The 23,553-nt window shown below is 45.7% G+C and overlaps 2 protein-coding genes across 7 annotated transcripts in view; one reads left to right on the forward strand and one right to left on the reverse strand.

Moving 5' to 3' along the window:
* LUZP1 (leucine zipper protein 1) overlaps window positions 1-3,030 on the forward strand; it is a 37,772-nt gene extending 34,742 nt beyond the window's left edge. For all 5 annotated transcript variants that reach the window (XM_048326888.1, XM_048326883.1, XM_048326886.1 and 2 more), the window contains one exon: window positions 1,214-3,030. In XM_048326888.1, the coding sequence (XP_048182845.1) occupies window positions 1,214-1,249 (36 nt within the window). In that variant the 3' untranslated portion in view covers window positions 1,250-3,030. The remainder of the gene's footprint in view (window positions 1-1,213) is intronic.
* Window positions 3,031-13,613: 10,583 nt separating this feature from the next.
* The window catches only part of KDM1A (lysine demethylase 1A), a 40,214-nt gene continuing 30,274 nt past the window's right edge, over window positions 13,614-23,553 (reverse strand). For both annotated transcript variants that reach the window (XM_048326890.1, XM_048326889.1), the window contains 5 exons: window positions 23,016-23,203; window positions 22,467-22,581; window positions 17,451-17,578; window positions 16,954-17,100; window positions 13,614-15,905 (listed from right to left, as the gene is read on the reverse strand). In XM_048326890.1, coding sequence (XP_048182847.1) covers window positions 15,720-15,905; window positions 16,954-17,100; window positions 17,451-17,578; window positions 22,467-22,581; window positions 23,016-23,203 — 764 coding nt within the window. In that variant the 3' untranslated portion in view covers window positions 13,614-15,719. The remainder of the gene's footprint in view (window positions 15,906-16,953; window positions 17,101-17,450; window positions 17,579-22,466; window positions 22,582-23,015; window positions 23,204-23,553) is intronic.

A 23,553-nucleotide genomic window follows, 5' to 3' on the forward strand; every position in this document is an offset into this window, starting at 1 on the left:
TCAGGGATGGAAAAATAATTTGGAGAGACAAAAGCAGAGTCCCTGCTTCAGCTGGCAGCTGTACTACCAGAGTGTTTCTCTGCTGCTACACCCCTGCTGCTCTGCCCCTAAAACACATCTTTCTGGACACACTAAGGAGTGGAAAATGGCCTACATTATAGTCATTATGACTTAGTGCTTGAAATATGAAAAAAAATGTGTATTTCAGCCTCTTCACAGGGGGTTTCCTTCTGACGGTATAGGGGTCTAGGCAGACTTCTCAGGTGTACAGTCATGCTTAAGTCTGTACAAAAGACTTTCTTTTTTTCCTGGAATTCTCTCTTGGCCTGTTCAGCTGCCCAAAGCAAAGTGCATCTTTACATTTGTGGATCATCCATAGCAGGAGATATCTAAGACCCCAAACCTGTCACCAGTGTATTTCACTGGACATTGCTGAATCTTGCTATGAGAACAGCAGGACTGCAGGGAGGCAGCTGAGTTGCCCTACAGAGTCATACCTTATGGTGAGTGGTACAAAATTAAGATCCCAGAGGGCCATGGTCCCAGTTGAGCTTTACAGACTGGTGTTTAAGGAAAGGTAGTGTTTGCAGCAGAGAGTAATGAACTGACACTGTCCTTTTTGGTAGCTGAGGAAAGAGGCAACCCAGCAATACTCTGTGTGGTCATCAAAAGGTATAACCCACAATTACATTCATCTGACCAGGTGCAGACTCCTGTATCTGAGGCTGTGCTGTGCTTCCTTTGCACAGACTGGGTCAACAGCAAATAAAAACTTTGGTAAAGTCATCCCCGTAACATGCAGACCATCATTTGGGTCTTCTGTCTTGCCCAGACCTCCACCGACTGTAGCAGGAGCTTGAATGTGACACAAGGTGTGCTCCAGCTCCTCTGTTGTCAGGTGTTTCTCACTTCCAAGACTCAAATGCTGCGTGTGGAGATGGGTACATTACAACATGAAAAAAGCTTACAGCCTCAGCCTACATGAGGCAGGGGCCAGGTCCCTTTGCTTTGGGCTTACTCCCAGCTGAGAGAGCCTCTGTCTTCCAAACTCATCCTGTCACTGCTCTCCCCCACCCCACCATGGGACTGTAATCCTGGTGGGATTTGGGATGGTTGCCAAGGGCAATTGCATTCCTTGTCTGCAGGGCAGAAATGCTCCAGGGACAGCTGCGGGGCATGGGCAGTCTGTGATCTTGCGGGTTGTCTCTTACAGGGTGCTTCCCGGGCCTGCCGGACATCTCGGAGATGAGCTGCATTCCCTTCTTCTCAGTGAACATGGTGAAGCAAGAGGCAGGATAGTACCAAGCTCACGGGCATCACACCTGTTTGTAACCTCTCCAGAGGCTTCAACTAGCCTGAAACCAGTTTTGTAATGCGATTTGAAAGGTACAGGAGCTTTACCAGTGAATTCTTTTTCATCATTGCTGAAGAGGCAGCTGCAGAGACTTTGCTCAGGGGACTCCCACTTGTCATCTCTGTACCTGCAATCTTAATCTTCCCTGTAGGATGATAGGTCTGTCTCCATATGGAAACTCTGACTACCTAGTCTCTCTGAACAATGGTACTCCTTGGACAAGAGAGAGCTTCTTGTTATTCACTTGCATTCACACAAGATCCCAGCAGTGTCCCTGTGACTACATCCACCAGCCCATGACAGCTGTCCACCACAATTGAAAGCTTTCAATTCATATGGAGAGTTTGCATTCTCCTAATACACCCTTGTTGGCTGGGGTAGTGGTCATCTCAGTACCTGTGTTTCCAGCACCCTTTGTCTCTCGGCAAGCGGAGACTGTTCCCCACTAGTTACTTTACACATTGAGAGGGAAGGAGAGCAGAAAATGTTGTTTAGAAGGAGTTGGTTCCCTATCACTGTCAGTCTCTGCAACAAGCTTTGCATGATCTATTCATCACCAGTTGAGATCACCAAGAAGTCATCCACTGAGCCAAACCAACACAGCAGCAACACCTCCTGCTGCCTGGGACCAGGGTGTCATTTACCCAAAGCTTTATGTGTGTCACACTCTGAAGACAACAATTCTGTGGCTTGTGCAAGGCAGTTGAGCCCTAAGAGAAAAAGAAACAAGTGCTTTTCCTCATAGACAAGCAGAATGTCCTTGTTCCTTCCCAAAACAGGGTGGAGACAGATGCTCTGGACCCTAAGCTGATCTACAGTAGCCTTGATCTGTGCTTCATCCCCCATCTGCCATGTCTGGAACCCAGGTATGGTCAGAGACTGCTTCAAACACAGAGGTGTTTGTCCCCATCAGTGTTGTCGGGCAGACATGGTCGCCACAGCTCCAGGAGGTGCTCAGGTGCTGGAGCAGCATCTGTCCTGAGCAAGGCGATTGCACAGACAGGGCTTGGACAGTCCTTCCTTTCCATCTCATGCCCCAGCTGCTGGGCTGGCCCCTACACAAACACCACTGACTCCCCCCAGTGTTTCCTGCTGCCTGTCCCTCTCTGCAGTGGGACAAAGATAATGCTCTAGACAGAAAAGGTCCCTGATCTGTTTCAGAGGTGCTGTGGGAAGAGCTGCACTCCAATAGCTTTCATGTCTGAGTTGCACCCCACACTTGTTCCCATATCCCACCTCCAGAGGAGCAGCTACCACAGCCATCTGACTGCCTGTACTTCACCTTCCTGTGCCGTAGCTCCTCCCTGGTCTGGGAAATATACCGCTCAATTCTGAGAAGAAAATGAATTAAAAAAAAAATAGAGCTGGTTGCAAAATACCTGTGAAAACATTTATATAAAAGGGATATGTTTCAGTGACATGATTATTTTTTTTATAAAAATTGTTTGGAGGAAGGGAAAAATTATTTTTGAAAAAAAGTGTTTCTTTTTGAAATTTTAAAGATGTTTGCCCAAGTGTATATTTTTAGCCCTTCATTTTATTCTTTTACATGTCATGACATATGTGTCAACTTGCATAACAAGATAAAAAGATAATGCTTTTAAATTAGTACTGAGTGGAAGCTCTAATAATCTTTAAATTATATTAAAATAAATTGTATCAGCTGCTCTCTCTTATCATTGACATAGCAGTGCTAGTAGAATGAGATAATGGGGAAAAAATTTTAAACTCAAACTCCAAATGAAAAATGAAAGAAAGTGAAATTCCAAAGCTAAATTCAGTCTTCTGAACTGCCTCCCCCTGCCCCATGTTTATCAGGAAGGATTGGAAATCCTTGTGGATTGTGCAGTCTGAAACTACAGTGGATGTAACAGTCTTGTGCAATGGCTGTATCCTTCCTGAGCATCGTGCTCTGCTCAGCACTCACTGTATGTCAGGTTCACCGCCACCACGCAAAACCAGATGGATTGCCTGAGCAGCAGCAACATCCCTTGCCCCCGTGTGCCCTGCTCCCTGCCCACAGCAGATCTGGCCCCATAGCCTTCCCAGCAGTGCCCAGCTCAGCACTGCTCTGTGGGGCTGCTGACCCTGCCCACCACATGGTGCTGCCTCTGCCCCCCTTCTTTTTGTGTGCCCTTCCAAACTTAATCTGCTGCCTCAGATTTAAGGCCCAAATGCCTTACGCCTTGCTTAACCTGGGAGCAGCTGGGAGGCATCTTGGCATGTACCTGCCTCTTCACATGTCACAGGGATTCCCTGTGCACATTCCCAAACCTGCTGCTAAGCAGCTCTCCAGCTGTATAACCTGTACCAGTCGCAGTTGCTGTGAGAGGACCACTGCTGGGCATTGCTGTTCCACCTCCAGAAACCCAGCATGTTGTGGGGCTCCCCCTGCCCTAGGTCACTGCTGCCCAGGACTTGTGGCTTGTACAAACTGCTGGACAGCACATACATACCGAGGAGGACAAGGATCACTTCAGGCACTGACTGAATGTCTTTCCTCACAGTCCCAGCCCCATCCTGCTGCAGGACATGGGCCCACATACCACAGGACATCCCTACACATCACCAGCTTTCTCCTTCTCACGTTGTTGGCATGGATGTGGCTTAGCATGGTGCTCCCAAAGAACCTTCTAAGGGAAGTGGTTTCAGTCCTGGCAAGGAAATCTCTGCCATCCTTGTGATTCAACATTTGGGGTGAACGCAGGCTTCCCTGTGCCTACCCACAAAACACTGGCTTACCCCATCAGCTTTTCAATCCCACTGCTCACCCCAAAAACACAGCCTCATGTCTGAAGTGCAAGGGAAGAACCACCAGCAGCAATAGCTGTTGGGTTTTCTCCTTCTGTCAGTCGGGACCAGGATTTGCCTGAGCAACCGGAGGGCTTTACCCTGCTGCTCAGCTGGCTTAGCTCCAGCTATTGCCCCAGCAACACAGCGCTGCTGGCACTGTCTGCTGTCTTCAGGTGCTTCTCACAGATGATGTCTCTCCTTTCTCCAGCTGCCTCAGTTATTTGTTCAATATTTTACAGTAGAACTCCTGCTCTAGACTCAGTTTCACTGCTTGTAAATACTGGACACAGATGTCACTTGGTAACTGCACACTGGTTGTTTTTACTGTAGCTGAGACTAAATCTGAGAAAGAAAACCTTACCTAGATGGAAAGGGGCCATGCCCTCTAGTCAATGAGTGCAATAGGAGCTGATTGTATTATTAACCTTATAGCAATGACTTCAGGAAACACAATGTGTTTACTCAAATTGCACAATTTTTGGAACAGCTGTAAAATAGAGTATATGTGTAAATATTGCCATCACTGAAGAAGTATTTGTAATTTTAGCATATAAATATAACAGGCTTCTCAGTAGGCTTGATGATGCATAAGGCCATGCATCGAGCCCTTGGGTAATTCCAAAGTTGTAAATGTATTTGCTGTACAGAGGAAGTGTGTCAGTGTATGCTGGTCCCAAGGAACCCCAGCTGCTGGTCCCTTTTGGAGAGCCAGTGCTTTCCCCAGATGGGCTGGCTCCAGTCTGAGGGGCCAGCAGCTCGCTGCTTCATGGAATGGCTTCCTTCGTGTCTGGAAACACTTCTGCAGCCTGCAGAGCTGCCTCTCCAGCTCCTCGGGAGGTGTGAGGGTAACAGCTTGGGCACGCGCCCAGTGGTGCTCTGCAGTGTAGCCCCGTGGCCCTCCTGCGGACAGGACCTCCAGCAAGGGAAAAGGGCAGGAAGCACCGGGCAGAGCAATGTGCCTTGGTGCTTCAAGAGACACTTGACACAAGCAATTTCCTAGCTACAGATGGAAGCAATAGTCACATTGGTGTCATCTCTAACATAGTAGACCTCATCTCTGCCACCTTTGCACACTGTTGAAGCAATCAGGCGCTGCTCTAGGCCAGCCTCCCGCAGGCTGTGCTGCGTGCAACAGAACACGAAGCCATTGTTCGCAGATGCCTCCAATGATCAGAACCCAAGGCCCAAAGGATCATCCTCCTGGGCTGCCCTACGTGCAGTGCTGGCTCCTGCTTTGGGGAAGCAGCATTCCAGGCTGCATGGAATGTATTTTTAAGAGAATAAATCTATTTTTTTGTATTTGTGAACATATATTTGGGTGGGGCAGCTTAGTTAGAAGACAAATAATGCAAGAAATCTTTTCATAATCACAGGTTCATCCAAGTTAAGCAGATTTTCCAGGGTTGCAGTATTGCCTTTTTCCCTAAAATAAACTTTGTGTCCAATAGAGCTATCAGCAGTATTCCACCCTCTTAAAACTTGCCCTGTCTCAGCATGCTGAGTAGAGGAAAGCCAGCGCTTTCCTTCCGAGGCTGCCCATGCAGTGGATACAGATGGTGCTCACCTCCTTCCAGTGACACAGTGCTCTTAGTCTGCATGCCAAATGTAAACACACACTTACCTGCATGTCTCTCCTGACTCAAACATTGTCAGTGCTACACTATATAACCAATAAACACTCTTTTTTTACATGGGTGTGATGTGGTGTTTACAGCTGAGCCCTGTTTACAGCAGCGCCCAATTGCTTGGGAGTGCTGCTGCCCCTGGGAGAGGCACTGAGGCAGCAGTGTGTGTGTGTGTGTGTTTGCGTGTGCGTGTGCCTGCACGCTGCAGGATGGATTCAGTGCTGGAGCTGAGCACCTTGCACTTTGTTGAGTTCTGCCTTTGTTGAGACAGATCTCACACACCCATTCCAGGCTGCTTTTTAGGCAGGGATTGTGCATACACAGCACATCAAGATGTACACAGCCACTCTCCACTGAGGCTAGCTGAGCTGGACATGGCATTGCTGAGAATGGGGGGAGGAAGGGCATTACTACAGAGTGAAACAAGTCACCACTTGGTTAGAGTTCTTTCACTCTGCAGTATTTATGTAATGGAACCAGGATACATTGGTCACCTCCCGGACAATGCTGGAGGATACAGAGGCAGTAAAAGTGACAAAGTCTCCTTCATGGTTTCCAGCTGTTTGCAATATGCAGGTAGTTAACACAGATACAATTAGCAGCTGTCACATACAGGATGAGCCTCTGTGACTATAATTTGAAATACATTGATTTTCAAGGGGTGCACCACATTTTATAGAAAAAATTCTTTGCCTTGTATCTGGTTTATTCTGGTTGCAAAACTGGACATGTTTTCAGAAGCTTTATAAAATGCATTATTATTATGGATGGACAGTTTAGGAGTCATCTGTAGCTGTCACTTGAGCTGCTGCTCCCTGGGTAGAGCTCATTAATGCAAGGTGAAGTCCTACAGAGACACCATCTGTTAAATATTTGTCTAAGAAAATTAAATTTGGCTTAGCTGAGCCCTTTCTGTCCCAGCTCACACAGGCAGCTACTGAACATCATTAAAGAGGTAGTTGTTTACCTGTAGCTACAACACTGCTGTGGCTGGCCTGCTAAGAGCAGCAGAGATCTGTAAATGTGTCAGTGGTGTTATTCTCCAAAGCTGCCACATCTGCTTTAAGTCTATTCCATGCAAACAGCTCTAGCCCATACCAGAGGGTTTCTTTGCATTGTGATTCAAGACCAGGCTCACCACTGCTACATGGGGACAATGTAGGATGCGTATTGGACCAGTGGTCACCCACCATGGCATTGCTGCTTAATAGCCAGAAAACTTCACTTTTTCCAAAACCTTTTTTTTTTACTCTGATCTTTTTGATCAGTCACATATGCTTGCTTCAGTGGGTTTAGGTAGTCCTCCTGTTGCCTACAGATATACCCCCACTACTCCAGCTGCAAACCTCTTTGCTTCAGTCGCACCTGTGAGAAGGCTGCTGCTGTAAATCATCTTTATTGATGAGATGTTGAGCCAGACCTTGTGTGTTGCCCATGCCCAGCTCGTCAGTGCCTCCTGCCCTGGGTTCCTGATTAGCTGCTCACAGAAGGTCAAGCAGTGTTGCACATTTACCTCCAGAATCACATGCAGAGCTGCAGAGGCAGCTGGCAGCTCCCATTCACTCCGATTCCTGACCTTGTAAACAGCTGCTCAACACCATTACCACCACCCCAATCTGAACATGCCTAATCTTCAGAGCCCTGTAGAGAGGCGGGGAATGCCCAGCAGCTCTGGAGCCAGTCCCACTGACCTCTGGATGCTTTTAGTGTGCAGCATTGCTTCTCACTGGCACAGGGCAGACTGCCTGCCTGTATCCAGTCCCTCGTGTTCCCAGCAGCCTTCCTTGTATCAGCTTCCTGGTGTTCTTATCATTGTTATCGTCATTACTGACGATGCTTTTCAATCCAAGGGTCTGAAACCCAGACTCACTTCCCTTGCTTTCAGCAGTTGCATAGATGAACATACACAATTGTTTTCAAGTTCTTGTAGCAGAGGCTTACAAAATTGCGACAAATAATAAATCCAAATTATTCCCAGTCCAAATATTGATTCCAACCACCATCCTATGTGTACTGAAGCTTCCTGCCACCTCCTCTGCTGGTTTCTTGGAATGCATTCCCACCACTTGTGGGACATGGACCCTTTCTCAAAGACGGGCCATAGAGAGGGAAAAGACAAATTACAGGCTAATCCCAAAAGAGGTGGATATAATCGAGAATACAGGTGTCTGTCAGGGCAGGCCTATGCTATGTGAAGGGTTCTAGGAGCAGTGGATGTTTGCCATGAGCATGGACAAAGAGAGTCACCAGTTCTGGTGCAGGTTAAGGCAGAAGGTCACAGCCAGACAGCATTACCACACCAGGAGCCAGCTCTGTGCTGATTTTCTTTCCGGGCAGAAAGATACAACCATAACAAAGGCATTTTACTTATGTTGCTACATCTGATGGCAGGTCTAAAGCAGGGATTTCCAGGCTGGGCATGTCCTATCATTCCTCTCATCCCAGCTAGCATTGTGGGTTCTCCTGGCCCCTGTTAAGTTTTAAGGACAAGCATTGGCATTCCAGTTACATGTCCTGGGATGATTGTTTCCGTCTCCTTTGGGGTGTTTAACACACCACGAGGCATTCAGTGGTTTCATGTACTGCCAACAAGTGGTCAGCAGTATACCACCAGGCACTACACACAGAGTTCACCTCAGGATACTGGAACACGGTTCAGTACCTTCCAACTTGAGCCCATCTCTGTCAGCAGATAGAAAGATGGAATAGCATCCTGTATCCCACACTGAGCTGCTGTTTACCACACCTGGTGACCAGCTACAGCTAATATGGGCATAGTCCTTCCCCAGCTCCTTCAACTGCCCAACTACAGCTGTTATATTGTTTCTAAGTTCAAGAGCTAATAACACATTAACATCTTGTACAAAAATAAGTGAGAGGTCCTCTGCTGATTTAGGGGTAGGTGAACCCCTTCTTTTAGGGTAAGGTTAAATTCATCATTTGGGCAAATCATTTGGGCTACTATTCTCTTTGCTACCACATTGTCATTAGGTCCTGGCTGTTGATGGCAGCCAGTACTGTCACCAGCAAGAGCATTAGGGCAACCCACAGCTCCCTGTCCTGTAAGAAAACAAAACCAGGCCTCAAACCTTCGAAACTGGGTTCAGAGTTAATCCATCAGGCATTAATGGGGTGGCTCTTCCCACTACCCTCTAGGGCTTGCCAGGACTCAAAAGCCTCTGGGGTTTGCAGGATCACAGACACAAAGACAGTAGACGGTGATTTCAACAGGATGGGTTGTCCCACGTGTGTTACCAATGGGAATTGACCCCTTTGATTATCAGGTATGGAGGTGTCACCTGTCAGCAGCCCAGTAGGACAAAACTCTGCTGGGGAAATTATGAGAACCCAAAGATTTCAGTTATTGGCAATGATGTCTGGATGTCAGAAATACAAATCCCAACTGTGACACAGGACATCAGCATGACCTTTGACTAGGCCATTGTCTCACTCTGCTGTACTGCTGCTTGCCTGCTAGCCTGTCAAATTCTAGTAAACTCCCCATATGAGAGCTCTGTGCCACCTTCACAACCATGAGTCTCTTTTCCCCAGGCAGCCAGAGCTGAGTTCAGGTGAACAGACATTTTTTGGCTACACCCATTATCTCCACTATATTTAAAGCTTTTCTTTGACAGTGTAATTCCTAATTCTCCACCTGCTTTTTATTTGGGCCCCTGTATCAATTCGAAATTCTAAGCATATTCACAGGGATGCTTGTGACATTCCTTATCAGCAGACTATTGGCAAAAATTCACAAAATAGATCAGGCAGCCTGAACCTGAGACTTCAGCTTCCCTTTCTTTTAACTCCTTCAGGTCCTGTCACAAAGATGCAAAAGGGTTAACGGCACATGGCTGGAGGAAGTGTCAACCCTGTCCTTCTGGCCCCTCATTGTTCCTTCTAACAGCTCTGCCCCTTGCCTGTAGGGTGTGTAAATTCAGTCAGGAGCTCCCAGTGCTTGGGCCTTTCCTGAGGGAGGGGTCGTTCCTCCCCTGGGTGGGCTTCATCAGCTCTGACTCATCGAGGTGAGGCTGTTAGGAGCTGGGGACTTGCTCAGGGAGAGGTTTCCCACTGGCCTGTTGGGACCTCCTATTCTGCCAGCCCCACTGCCCATACCAGCCCTCTGACCTGTGGGTAACTGGGCTGTGCATCATCTGCCCAAGTCAGGGAAAGTGTGGGTGGAGGCCAAGTGGTTTGCTGATCATACTGTATGGCCCTGAATCCTTTCCCATGTCCAGTAGCCCTCTAACAAGAGATTTAAGGTGGTTGGGGTCCACTGGTATGGCTGTGGCACTCTTTTGTCCCCCTGCTGCCAGCTCCAGTACAGCTCTCACTTTAACAGTAACAGGCTCTCCTCTTTCCTTGCAGTCCTCATCCCCAGCCCAGTATGTTACTCAAGACATTATTCACTGGTCACTCTCTGGTCTGTCACTCAAAAACATTTCTGGACATTTCTGCAAAATCCACTCACTTCATCACTTAACATCTGATCTTACCCCCAGCAGCCTCCAAACTCTCCGAAGAAACATTCCATTTGTTTCCCCATGTCTGTGTGGGCATTTAGCCCACTGCTGACCAAATCCTGGTCCCACCCCTGGGGCTGCACAGATGGATGGGTGCCATAGGGATCCATGGACCATCCCATCTTAAGGGGTTGCACATCCCTTTCCTCCAGTTTAATCTCCTTCCAAACTATTTTTCAGGATCTGCCCAGGTGTTCCCATTCCACTCCTTGGGCTCTGCACCTGTGATTAATTTCATGATTTGGACAAAGCTGTGTTTTGTTGCTGGTGCCAGCACAATTTCCATCTTTTGTTCTAACAGATGTCTGCTCTCTTTCTCTTTTCAGTTCTCATTTAACACCTCTATCTCCAGCTGCTTCTTCAAGCTCCCCTGTGCCTGCATGATGCATGCCCGGGGATGCACATACAGCTCCTCTGCTTCTCCTATCTCCTTTGTTTCCTCGACATTATCTATTCTATATGATGCTGTGGGGGTCAAAACCCTTCTCCTTCAGCCTTTCCATTTCCAGAAGAAGAGAGGCCCAGCACCGCCTCTATAACAATTTGCAGCTGGCAAATTGGCAGGACGTCAATAAAGATTTGTACAGGCTTACAAAATTGAGACAAATGATATAGTCAAACAAGACTTACTTTATAAACCAGTTAAACTAAATAAACCAATTAAAGCTCTGCCAACATTTGAATACAGATTCATTATGTCCAGTGGAATTCATATGATCTGAGTTAAGAATGCTGAAGATATTACAAGGGTAACCCAGAACATGCTTTCACTCTCCCAAGCAGGCTACTGTCCTCGAGGGGCTCCTCTGGGCTGCATCCCAACCCCTGCGAAGTCCCCCAGCTGCTTTGCTATTGCTCTGAGAGCTGACTCAACTGGCAGGGCTTCACCTATAGCCCAGTCTGATCTGTGGTCAGATCTGATCATCTTAACCCTCCCAGACCGGGGTCAGACTTTCTGCCCCACACCACAACTGCCACACACGTGTGATAGGAGTCAGCTGGCACAGGGACTGTAAGCACCACACACCTGAAGCCAGCCACAACACAGCTGGTCAGTGGCAGGCATTGCTGAGAGAACTCAGTTCCTGCCGGACCAGCTGCACACTGCGCTCAACTTGAACCGGAATTCTGTGTAGTGTCATCAGGTTATGAAAACAAGGCTTAAGGATATGCAAACTCTTCAGTCCCCAAAGACTGTTCCACACTGTGCAAAGCTCACAGATGGCACCAAGTCAGGCACAGCAGCCACAGCTATTTCCCCTCCAAAACACCAAATAAAGCAGTTGTGCTCTTATCAGGTGGTAGCCTTGACTCCACAGGGAAGGGAAGGCCTGTTCCTTCTCAGCCCGCTACAGATTCAATCCAGCATCTGACAGGCCTCAGAAGCCTGGGTGAAGTGAGGGGGAAGGGTGGAGGACACTGACCTGCTGAAACAGTCAAGGCACAAGCAGGAACACAGCCTGGGCAGGAGGAAACAAATGAAAATATCAGAGGCTGAGGCTTTGCCATTACAGAGCTCAGCTGGGAGAATCACCTAACCTGGTCCAAGGCCTCTCTCGACTCACCTGCATGACCTCAGTTCCCAGCCACTCTTACGCCAAGAAGCATCAGGTAGATCTTGCCGACAGACCATGGCCTCCCTATAACATGGAAACAAAGGCAAACACATCCCTCCAGCCCAAGGACCTCCCAATGGGCCAGACAAATACCTTCCATTGTCCTTAGCAATGCTTGTGTACTCAGGCACATGGGACTACCCTTCCCTTCTTTAAAAGCCCACCCTGGCAGCATGAGCCCTTTACTTCGGCAGCTGCTGTCAGAGAACATGCCCAACACGAACCCTTACTGATCCTGACTGGGGCCCAGCACTTCTCTCACCTTGGGCAATGCCTCTGCATACCTGGGGCTAATCACCACCATCATGGTGCTGGGGAGAATAAACCAATATCCCTCTGACAAGGACAGACACAGGGTAAATCTTGGCATGTTGGCCTGTATCAAGAACAGTGTACCCAGCAGGGCCAGGGAAGGGACTCTGCCCCTGCACTCGGCCTTGGTGAGGCCACACCATGAGTACTGTGATCAGTTCTGGGCCCCTCACTTCCAAAAGGACATTTAGGTGCTGGAGCGTGAGCAGAGAAGGACAACAAGGCTTGTGAAGGCTCTAGAAAAACATGTCTTATGAAGAACTGGATTTGTTTAGCCTAGAGGAGGCTCAGGGGGATGACATCGCTCTCTACAACTCCCCAAGAGGTTGTAGTGAGGTGGGTGCTGGTCTCATCTGCTGTGCCTGCAGTGAGAGGACAGGAGGAAATGGCCTTAAGCTGAGACAGTGGAGATTCAGATGAAGTATTAGAAAAAATGTTCTCACTGTCAGGCACTGGAAAGGGCTGCCCAAGGAGGTGGTGGAAGCACCACCCCTGGAAGTGTTCAAGAGGCATCGGGATCTGGCGCTGGGTGATGTTTTAGTGACTATGGGGTTACAGTGGCAGTGCTGGGTGGACAGTAGGGCTGGATGATGTTCCAGGTCTCTTCCAACTTTAATGTTTCTATGAGTCTAAGCAATGAGATAAAACAAGGTAAGCTGAACATGACTCCTGGAAGGAGGTGAGGCTCAGACAAGACCACCCCTTACTGTTTCCTTCATGACATCTGCACTAGCTCCATGTTCTCAGGAGTTTTTCCGAGTGCTATCAGGCCTACCAAGACCTTACCAACTGCAGCCATTCCCATCCCAGACCAGATTTCCAGGACGTCCTTTCAGGAGCAGCCTGGCTATCCTGCCTCTTCAAATGGTCTGGCTACCTCCATAACTGGTGAGCTGCCAATAAATGGAGTTTCGTTTTCCTCAAAAGCTGCAGCATCTCAGCTGCTTCCAACAACAGGTAGTCTGCACACTTCAGCCATGAGGACCTGCAGGTCACACCCACCTGAATACCCTGAAACCCAAGCAAGCGATGTTCTAAATCCTTACCACCTCAACAGCCATGTTCCTTCCTGTGCTGACCCAAAACAAGCACAGGGTACTGCAGAGATAGGGAGATTGCGGCCCCTCTGGGCAGAGGGGCACACAGGAAACATCAGAGGGGGTGTGCAGTGCAAGGCTTAATGAAGGCAAATGCAGCACATGGAGTACTGCATCCATACTCAACTGCATCCTGCACCACTGACAGCTATAGAAAATGCTGGCTTCTGTTGTTGAGCACAGATTCAGGAGTTAGATACAGCCAGTGTAGCTGCAGTGATACCTGCTCAAACTTACCTCAGACCATGCAGAAGTGGCCTGACACTTGTCTGGAAAAGATGACTTTGGCTACATTAAAGTGAGGACTATTTTATTTTCCAGTGGGACTGAAGTGCTTTTAAGAGTTTGACACTTTGCTAGAGCACACAGGATTTCATGACAGAGACAGCACCATCAGGAATTCTGCTAACCACTCCACAGATATGGAGACTCACATTGCACAGCACCCCACTTCTCAGATCCTCTTCCCATCTTAGTCAGAGAAGCCAAGAGCAGCTCAGTTGTTGCTGGATTTTAAAGGTCTGACGCATCTCTCATCCTGGAACAGGATTTCTCTGGAGAGCTGTGCTGATGGGCTTTTACGCGAACATAAGGCAGGGACTCTTGACTTTCAAATTACTCTCTATCTACTCTGTCACCCCCAGACACTCCTCCTCCATGCCCTGCTGGACTTTCAAGTCCTGCCCCCCTTCAGTGGCATTTCTCTGACCAACCATCACAAAACTTTCTTGTCCCTGGAAGGCACAAAGATGAGTGGAGTTCTCATCAAGGGCTCAAGTAGCAACATTTGCAAAGTTAAGAGACCTGGGGAACATAACACTGATTCAAACGGATTTGGGATAAAGGGTCTCCCCATGGCACCAAATCCAACTACTTCCAATGGGTTTAGTCCTTGACACCTCCAATCTGTCTCATTCCCAGCCCAATATCCCTGCCACATCAGAACCTCCCCTTTCTCATAGCTTGTTAAAAGGACTGGCTATCGAAATACCCCCTCACAGACCTCAACATCTAAGGAGAAAACAACCAGAAGACAACAGACATGGTCAGGAGGATGAATGGTCTCCAGCTGCGAAGAAGGATACACAAGAAAACAGTAGAAGGAACAATGACAGAGGATGGAGAGTCTGGCCAAAGGCAACAAAGCCAGAAACAAGCCAGGTCTGCAGTCGTGCTCGAGTGTGTGTATTTTCTTCAGGAAGAAGCAAGGGCAATGTAATTGGAGAGGGACAGGCATGGAACAAGAGGAGGCACCAGTCCTCTGGTGAAGGTGCAAAGAACAGAAGGTGCAAAGACAGAAGGAAGTTGGGACAGACTGCACATATGAAGACATGGGGTCAGAGAGTGAGAACAGAAGCAGCGAAAAGCAATAAAGTCCGTGTGAACAGAGACCATGGATAGGTGAGACAGGCATAAACTGCAGAAACAGGATGAGAAAAGTTCAAAGAAGTAAGTCTAATGCTAATAGGGAAAGGAAGAGAGGGAGAAAATAACTAAATGCTTACATAAAACTGCTCTGTGCAATGAAAGGCAGGCTCTATGTGCTGAATTATAAGGTGACTAGGTGGAAAAGCAGCCAAACCAAAGTTATTTTCAGAAGCATAATGGCAGCTGCAACATCATTTCATCAGCCTGGCAGAAACAAAGCCAAGAGGTAAAGAGTACACTCCTACACTGAGCAAAGAAATAGGTCCTTCAGCTAACTTACTGTCTAGGCAACTCTGTTTCTATATAAACAAGTACTAATATTTTTTCTTTTGTTGAAAGTATTTAATAAAACAGTATGCTTAGCATACTCAGTAATACCAGGTTACTCTCTACAGCAGGATGCAGATGATGTAGCAGCCAATGGACCATTTGGGAGAGGTGTGATTTGCTGTTACTGGTAGGCAAACAGTTGCCCCAAATTCTTGAATGCCAGACAGGACTAGAATTGATCAAAAATATTACTCTTCAAAACAAAACCATAAAAAAACCCCCACAAAGTTTACATACATTCTACACTAAGCTACTATTTGTAGCAACCAACTTCTAGAGGTCCTTGTGCAATTACCAAATTGTAAATATGCACATAGGTAGAAAACCCCCCCAAACCCCCTAAAAAACCTTCCAGCTATTTTGACTTTCAAGAAGTATCTGCAGAGTCAAAGTCCCTGACCAGCTTTGCAGTAAAGGATTCTGTTTACACTGTCCCTTCAAATAGCTCTAAGATTTTGTAAAAGGCTGCCAAGCCAAAGGTTTGGCAAGCTTCTGTAAGGCCATTCTCAGACAAGCATTGTACAGTAACTCAGGGCCCTCTCAGCAGACACTGCTACAAACTACTTGAGTATCTCCATCCCAGGGTCCACAACAGCAGCACTGTGGGCTTCACACTCCTCTTCTGATGCCTCCTGCTTCCCTCACATGCTGGCAGCCTGCTGGGGGGGCACGCCTGGCGTGGGCTGCCGTGGCAGTGTGTACATGGCCCCCAGGAACTGGTCTGCGATGCGGCCGGCTTCCCTCAGGCCGCTCAGCAATGCGCCGTGGACAGTCGCAGGGTAGTTGCGAATGGTGTGTTCACCCGCAAAGAACAGGCGAGGAATGGGCTGGGGAGCAAAGAACACTGTCAGGGTTTGCTCATGTTTTTTCAGATTCTGCAGCAAATGATACTTTAAGAATATTAAAAGTCCTCTAAGCACACCACAATCTCCATCATCATAAAGGTGGTGCACATTAAGAAAGTCCATATTGAACTTATTTTAACCTGTGTACAAATTACCAATAAAATAAAGCTCTATTCAATAAGCAATGTTTGCAGAGCCAGAGAAGCAGAAGACGGTTATGTCCCAGCTGTATCGAAACAGCATTTATAAGCTGTAACCGTAACTCTACAGACAAACTGTCAAACGTGTCAAACACTGTCAACGTGTTTAGGAAGAATAATTTCTGATCCTGGAACATGAACTCTAGCATAGTAAACAAACAGAAAGTTCAACAATTCACTTAAATCAGCAGACTCTCTTTAAACTGAGACCTAAAACAACTACCCACACAATCATAAAAAGTGGGAGAAAAACAAATGTTCATGTATTACATTCTGCAGGGAATAATTTTATTCATAGCTGTGTGTACTAATGACTTGTTCCATTAGAACAAGAACTCAAATAAAGCCAAAGCCACACAGCCTTTACTGGCAGTGCTTTCAAGAGTGGCTGCTGCTCTCAAACTTAATTCCCTCAACATGATCTGGAGATGACTCTTACCTTCATTGTGTTGGCCCCCCATTTGGGAAGAGACCTTTTGAGTCCTGTTCTTCTCATTCTGGCCTTTACCCTCTTTCAAATCACTACAACTCACTTACATATGGTGATGGACAACAAAAACATGGAGTATGAAACACAGGTATAACATTAAATACTCTGTTCAGACATAACCAAACTGGCTTTCTGAATAAAAACGCTCTTTTTTTAGCAAACAAATGACACCAAACCTCTGATGACAGAACTCATGGATGAAAAAATAATTCTTTTACAGGTTTTAATCATTCATCATAAGATGCCAGTGTCTAAACTTCTGTTTAGATATGTATGCAAATTACTCAGAAAAATCATTCTGTTTTGAGGTTTTTCTAAAAATAACTGGGGCATTTCTCACCTGCGGAGCACCTGGAATGGCTGGCCCTGGAGTAATCGGCTGAGCCATCAAATCATAGTCATTTCCAGAGGATCCAGCTGCTACATAGGAGTACGATCCTCGGGCCCACGGGTCAGCACGCCAGCGGGACACCACAGTCTCTTTAGGCTGAGACAAGACAGGAGCTTCAGTTGTTGAGACAGTGCAAATTCTACAGTTTATGACAAATACAAACAATGCAAATAGCAACGATATAAGGAAGAAGTGTTAATGATGGAACTCCACATTCATATTCTATGATAACACATACTAAGGTAAATCTTTGATGGCAATTCCTTAAGTCTTTCCAATATATTACTAGACCGTCCTGCATGTAGATCCTCAACTGGAACTCAGACTTTGTATAGCTGCATACGCCCGCTGTGTGTGTACTGTTTCCTCTGTTTCTTCTCCCATTATCAACATGACGACAACGCACTCTTCCTACTCCTTCAGCCCGAGCTGCTGCCTGTACTGACCTGGGGCACAGCGCTGCTGCCAAATATGCCTTTGAGAATGGCAAGGCACCGACCAACAATGACATCATCACTGATATTCTCCATGATCCCTGCTGCTTCTCCTGCTACCAAGGCCAACAAAATTGGTGCTGTGGGGGGGGGGGGGCGGGTAGGAGAGAGAAAAAACAATTGAATTATTGAAATTGAACATTTTGATAACACAAGTTGGACTTGGATAGACACGGCTGTGCAGTTAAGCCATGAGGTTAGATACTACACAAATCCAACAAAAGTAGTCCTAAATTTTCCACCATCATGTCCATATAACAAAAAGAAAATGAATTTATATATGCCATGGTACTATTAAGAATTATAAAGAGAACTGATGTATTAAAAAGTAAATAAAAACATCAGGAAGTACAGCATGCAGAAGAGACAAGATTTTTTCAGTGAAGACACTGCTTATTTGACATAGGAGCATCCACCGGGATTTAAGAGCCAATCATGCTACATTTCAGGGAATTCAGTACCTTCCAAACCATCTAATTTAGGTATGATTAACATTAGCAGAGCAGTTAAGTTACCAGTATAAGTACTTCCTTCATGCAAATATCTAGACTTCTCCATTGCCAATGCACATTCACATTAAATAACCTCAATGGAGTGAAAACGATGAACAGTAGAACAATTTCCAGAAAAACAGCAATTCTGAGAAGAATTCAGAAGTAAAATGGACAGATATCAAGTAACTCAGCTGTCATGAGACAGCCATTGCTAAGAGCATTAATATAATTTACCATACACACAAAATAGATGTTGTTTTCCCTCTAGCCAGCTGTGGTAAGAGTAAGCTCTCATTTCTGGCAGTCACAAAGACAAGGAAAATTTAGGTAAGTATTGCAGAACTACCAAAATAACCCAAGGGCAAGAAACAGACAAGTGACTCAGACCTCAGCACAGTTAATGAAAACTCTTACAGTTGATCTTTCTCCTGCTGGAGATATTTAAGAACTCTTAAATTTATCAAAGAAAATACTACAGCTACAAACCAATGTCAAGCATGTTGAAATAGAAAATAAAAGTCCCTGCTAAAAATCTGGCTTAAACTTTTGTACAAATTTCCAAAGTGATTAGTGAATTTGTTCTATCCTGGTATGCATGGAAATCATGTGTACATGGATGGTGTACATTCCTATAAAGTCCTTAAAGACAATGGGGTGAAGTTCAGCTTCAAATATTCAGGCTGGAAGACCCAATAAAATAGTCTGGTTAAAAACAACAGCCTTTAAAATTCTGAAGAAGCTAGATTAGTAAGAGTTGTTACTACACACATAATTACACTACTCAAGACACAATTAAGACACAAATATGCAGGATTAAAGGCATTTTATTAGAGAAAAAGATACAGGATGGCTCCTGTAGTTTAACTCCATTTTCTAAAAGATTAAGGCCAGTCTTTCAAACAATTGAAGGAACAAACAAAAAACTGATTTCCTATCATCCATAGACATTGGGAAATTCTTTTGTCATTTCAGCATCAATTTTTTCCTCATTTGCTATCCTTGATACAATAAGATCCCTGAACTTCCCAGCAACTGTTCAGTAAATGTATTTTTTCTTGATGGAACAACTGCACAATCAAAATGCAGCTTCCAGTGAATTTCTTAGTGAAAACATGTATTCAGACAACCCCAAAAATATTTTTATGGAAATCCAGCCTTTTTTGTTAGCATTTATCTAGACCTGAAAATGTTATCGAGTCACCTGGATTAGTTCATGATGGTAACAAAAAGGCAGGAGCCTGGAGCAGAAAAGTGACTATTTTGCTACGCAAATACCCAAGTGCTGCTGAGAAAAGCTTCTTGTACAATAAGCATGTGCCACTGCTCCCCAAAAAATTCTCTCCTTGAGGCAGTGATGTTTACTAAGCCTTGATACCAAACAGCAAGCAGAGAACATGGTTTAGCCAGAGATCAGTAACCACAGAGATATGACGAAAATGAGGTCCTTTCTCTATCTCATCTCTAGGAAAAACAGAGTAGTCAGGCAAGAAAACAGACTGAAATGACACTGAACTTCCAGAAAACACTAAGCATTTCTGCCAGGCATTCCTCCACCCTGAGGACAGAGTTTCTCCACCTTCATGGGTACGACAACAATCCAACAGTGTGGTGGAGCAAGAGGCACCAGCAGCACTGGGGCAGCTGCTCCAGTCCAGGCTCAGTGTTCCTGAGCCAACAGGTCTTAACAGCAATCATTACCCTTGGGCTAGACTGAAACCACTGAGAGGACTCCTGTCTGAGCTATAACAGGTCATCCAGTATGGACACATGCAGTCTTTTCACCTGATCCATTCCTCCCCGTATCTTTAAACACTTCTCAGAGGTCAACTGGTCTCTGCCAGCCCAAGAACTTTTACAGAACTCCCATAGAGTTCACGCAGACATACCTCTGGTTCTTTTGTTTCTGTATTAATAACTTCTTCAACCTATTCAGTTTACAAAGTCTCTCCCAAAATACTATGGCTACAGAAATAGACTATGACAGCAATAAACAGCAGCTACACAAGTTCAGTCAGGTCTACACCCAACTATCCATGAGAAATGGTAATTGTTGTTTTCGATTTCAGCCATCTGACTTGTGCTTCAACATAAGGTTTTACTGCATTTCTGCTTCATTTCTACCTGCTCTGCCTCTTTTCATGACAAGGAAGGCTTAGAATTTAGCATGTGAAGCTGATTTGTACATGACATGATCTTTCCATCTAAACCAAAACCACGACACTACTTGTTAACTATATAATAGAGCCATCATAAAGCCACAAAAGCCACATGAACAGCCTTGCTATCCAAGGCTCATTACTTGTATTTCTCCAGTAAAATCTTACCAAACATTTTAATAATTCAATAGCCTAGAAAGGCACTTCCCTTGGACAGCAATTTTTTCCATTTAACAGAGAAACCTGGCCTGCTTATGACAGAATGGAAGAAAGCCCACTGGTCATCTGCAAAACAAGTAACTCATTTAATAATGCTCCTTATATATACACTTTTTCGTCTGGTAAATGGCAGTAACAAAACCAGTATACTTACTGCAGAGATCTCCTGACAATCTATTGTGGCAGCACCAGCTACAGATAAACCAAAACTCCTAATGGCAAAGTCCTGCTGTAGAAACATGCAGTGCAGTACCTTTTGGCTACTTAAGCGTTTTCCGAAAAGGAGTTCTATAATTGCCTGTCAGTCTGAGACCCAGTCTACAGCCACAGCCACTTTACTGCTTAAAACAAGAACCAAGGCCATTCATTCAATGAACTGGAAACCCCACAACTTGCTTTTCCTCTAGGGCACAATGCAGCTTAAACATGTGGATGGGCCTACAGCTCATCAAGCTGGAACAGCACTGCTCAGCAAGAGGAACAAAGGAATCACAAAGCCTCCCGTCTGCTCCACTGAAACCCTGGTGTTGAATACTCTAAAGGCTGCACTGTACTCCCCAAGAAATCACAGACTATGTCAAGTTGGAAGGGAGTCCCAAGGATCATCGAGTCCAACTCCTGGCCCTGCACAGGACCATCCCCAAGAGTCACACCACATGGCTGAGAGCATTATCCCAGTTCTTCTTGAACTATGTCAGGCTTAGTGCTGTAACTACTGCCCTTGGGAGCACGTTCCAGTGCCCAACCACCCTCTGGGGGAAAACCTTTTTCTATTATCTAATCTAAACCTCCCCTGATACAACTTCATTCCCTTAGGTCCTGTCACTGGTCACCACAGAGGAGAGATCAGTGTGCCCCTCCTCTTCCCCTCCTGAGGAAATTTTAAGTGTGAGGAGTCTCCTGTCTCCTCTTCTCCAGGCTGAACAGACCACGTGGCCTCCACTGCTCCTCATACAGCTTCCCCTCAAGGCCTGTTGCCATCTTTGTTGCCTTCCTTTGGACACTCTCTGGTAGTTTAATGTCTTTCTTATATGGTGATGACCAAAACTGCCAATACTTTTCAAGCTGAGGCCACAGTGCAGAGCAGAGCAGGACAATCCCCTTCCTGGCCCTGCCAACAATGCTGTGCCTAATGGCCCTCAGGTCGCTTTCTGTGGCACTGCTTTGCAGCATCTCATTCCCCACTCTGTCCATACACCCAGGGTTGAGCCATCCCAGGTGCAGAATTGGGCACCTTCCCTTGTTCTGCACTCAGCCGCTTAAGAAAATACACAAGTGAATAGCACCTCTTACATCTGAAAAAATTACATTTCACACTTTGGTGTGAAATCCAGGGTAGCAAAGTCACAAGAAAGGAGTTGAGGTCACAGATGAAAGGAGCTCATCTACGAGTTACCAAATCATCCCAGACTAGACAGACAGCCCCAAGAGGTCTGGCTTCAAACTGTCGGTTCATCTCGGAAAACAACCAGGAAGCTGAGGTTTTGAAAACTAAGACTAAATTGGGTGCCAGACCCATTGGCACAAGAGCTTAGTGAGAGCAGAAGAGCTCAAACAATGTTCCAAGTGGCCAGAGAGAAACTCAACTTCACATACACTTATGAACTAAGAAATGGCTTTTAGTTCAGAAATGCTGCAAAGATGAATCTCCCTTTTCTTGGAGAACTCAATGCATCCTCCTGACAAAGTAGACAGTAGATAATTAAGACAACACTGGAAGTTAAGTACTTTCAGAATATCAGCGCAACTAAACAGACGTTTAATGGAAGCAACCAGGATAACATGGAGAGGTCACAGGACAACTCCACCAAGGTGCAAGAAAATAAAGTAGCTACAAAAGTGCAAGTGTTACAGTAGCTAAGTAGTAATGCAATTCAACAGGCACAGCCTGGAATCCAGCACTCACCTATGTGCTGCCCTAACCTAATACAGAACTGTCTGCAGTCAGTGCTGTTCTCTGCTTCCATTTGTCTTCCTAAAAATACTATCTTCTTATCATATCCATATGTGAACACTAACAGCATTAATTTTTTTTTTTCCCCTAGATCTGAAACTATACAAATAAGACACTGGCAAAAGCAGACATGCACCACAGCTACCTTTGTACAGGTTCCAAAAGAGGAAAAGTTCTCCTCTGCTTGCAGTAGTGCTCCCAACATGGCCAAACAAATTGACACTTGGATCCCAGAAGACACGATCAAAACACAACACAACCTAGAAAGAAAGAGTATCAACACTTAGGAAGAGCACAGGGAAGAAATAAAAATAAAGACAATTACACTCATTGATGTTTATCACTGGACAGAACATGAAAGGGAAATGTGGTGAATATATAGTGCATATACATAATACATAGAGGTGTATGACTACAGCTGCCTTCCCACAGGTTAGTGTGCTCTCAGAGTTTACCAATTTTCTGGTTAACAAGTTCCATCAGACCTACTTCTGCAATTTAATTCTTTTAAACCTGTGACGGAAATCAACAAGAGGCCTTTACACTTCCTCAGACAATTTTCATCATCAAACCCTAGCAAAACAGCTGTGGAAAAGGCATTCTTCCTCTCCTCCACCAGACATATTTCACCCACATTTCAGATTCTATCTATGACAACTTCTGGCCTACTGCAGTTTCCCCAGTGACATTGTACCTTGTTCAGGTTGCCAAATCCCATACGCTGCACTGCAGAAGTTTTCCACTCAGGAAGAGGTGGCACAAACTGAACTGCTGGAGGCTGCTGTTTCAGCACTCCCAAGGGCAGAGTGCACAGTACAGCATCACACTTATAAATGAAGGTCTGGCTGGTAGATCGGGTATTTACAGCTATTACTTCACAGCCTGGAAAGGGGAGAGAAAAACAGTTTAACAGAGCAGGAGGCAAGAGCATTGGATTAAAAATTAAAGAAATGACTATAACCACATTAGAAAATACTTTGTTTACGGAGACAGCTTTACACTAACAATAACAACTTGTAGGCAAGTTGTTACTGGCCATTTAGCTCTATTCCAGAAAACACAATTAAGGTAGCATCTGAAAATGGCCTTACTAGGATGAGCCTAAAGGTTCATCCAGGTCAGTATTTAAATATATCCATAAATAAACAACAAGTAGAGAGTGAGCCTCTCATTACATTGCTCTCCCAGCTGACAGTTTCCCAAGCCCAGTGTTTTGAAGAACAACAAAAAGA

The sequence above is a fragment of the Corvus hawaiiensis genome, chromosome 23 (genome assembly GCF_020740725.1).
Source record: "Corvus hawaiiensis isolate bCorHaw1 chromosome 23, bCorHaw1.pri.cur, whole genome shotgun sequence".
Lineage (NCBI taxonomy): Eukaryota > Metazoa > Chordata > Aves > Passeriformes > Corvidae > Corvus > Corvus hawaiiensis.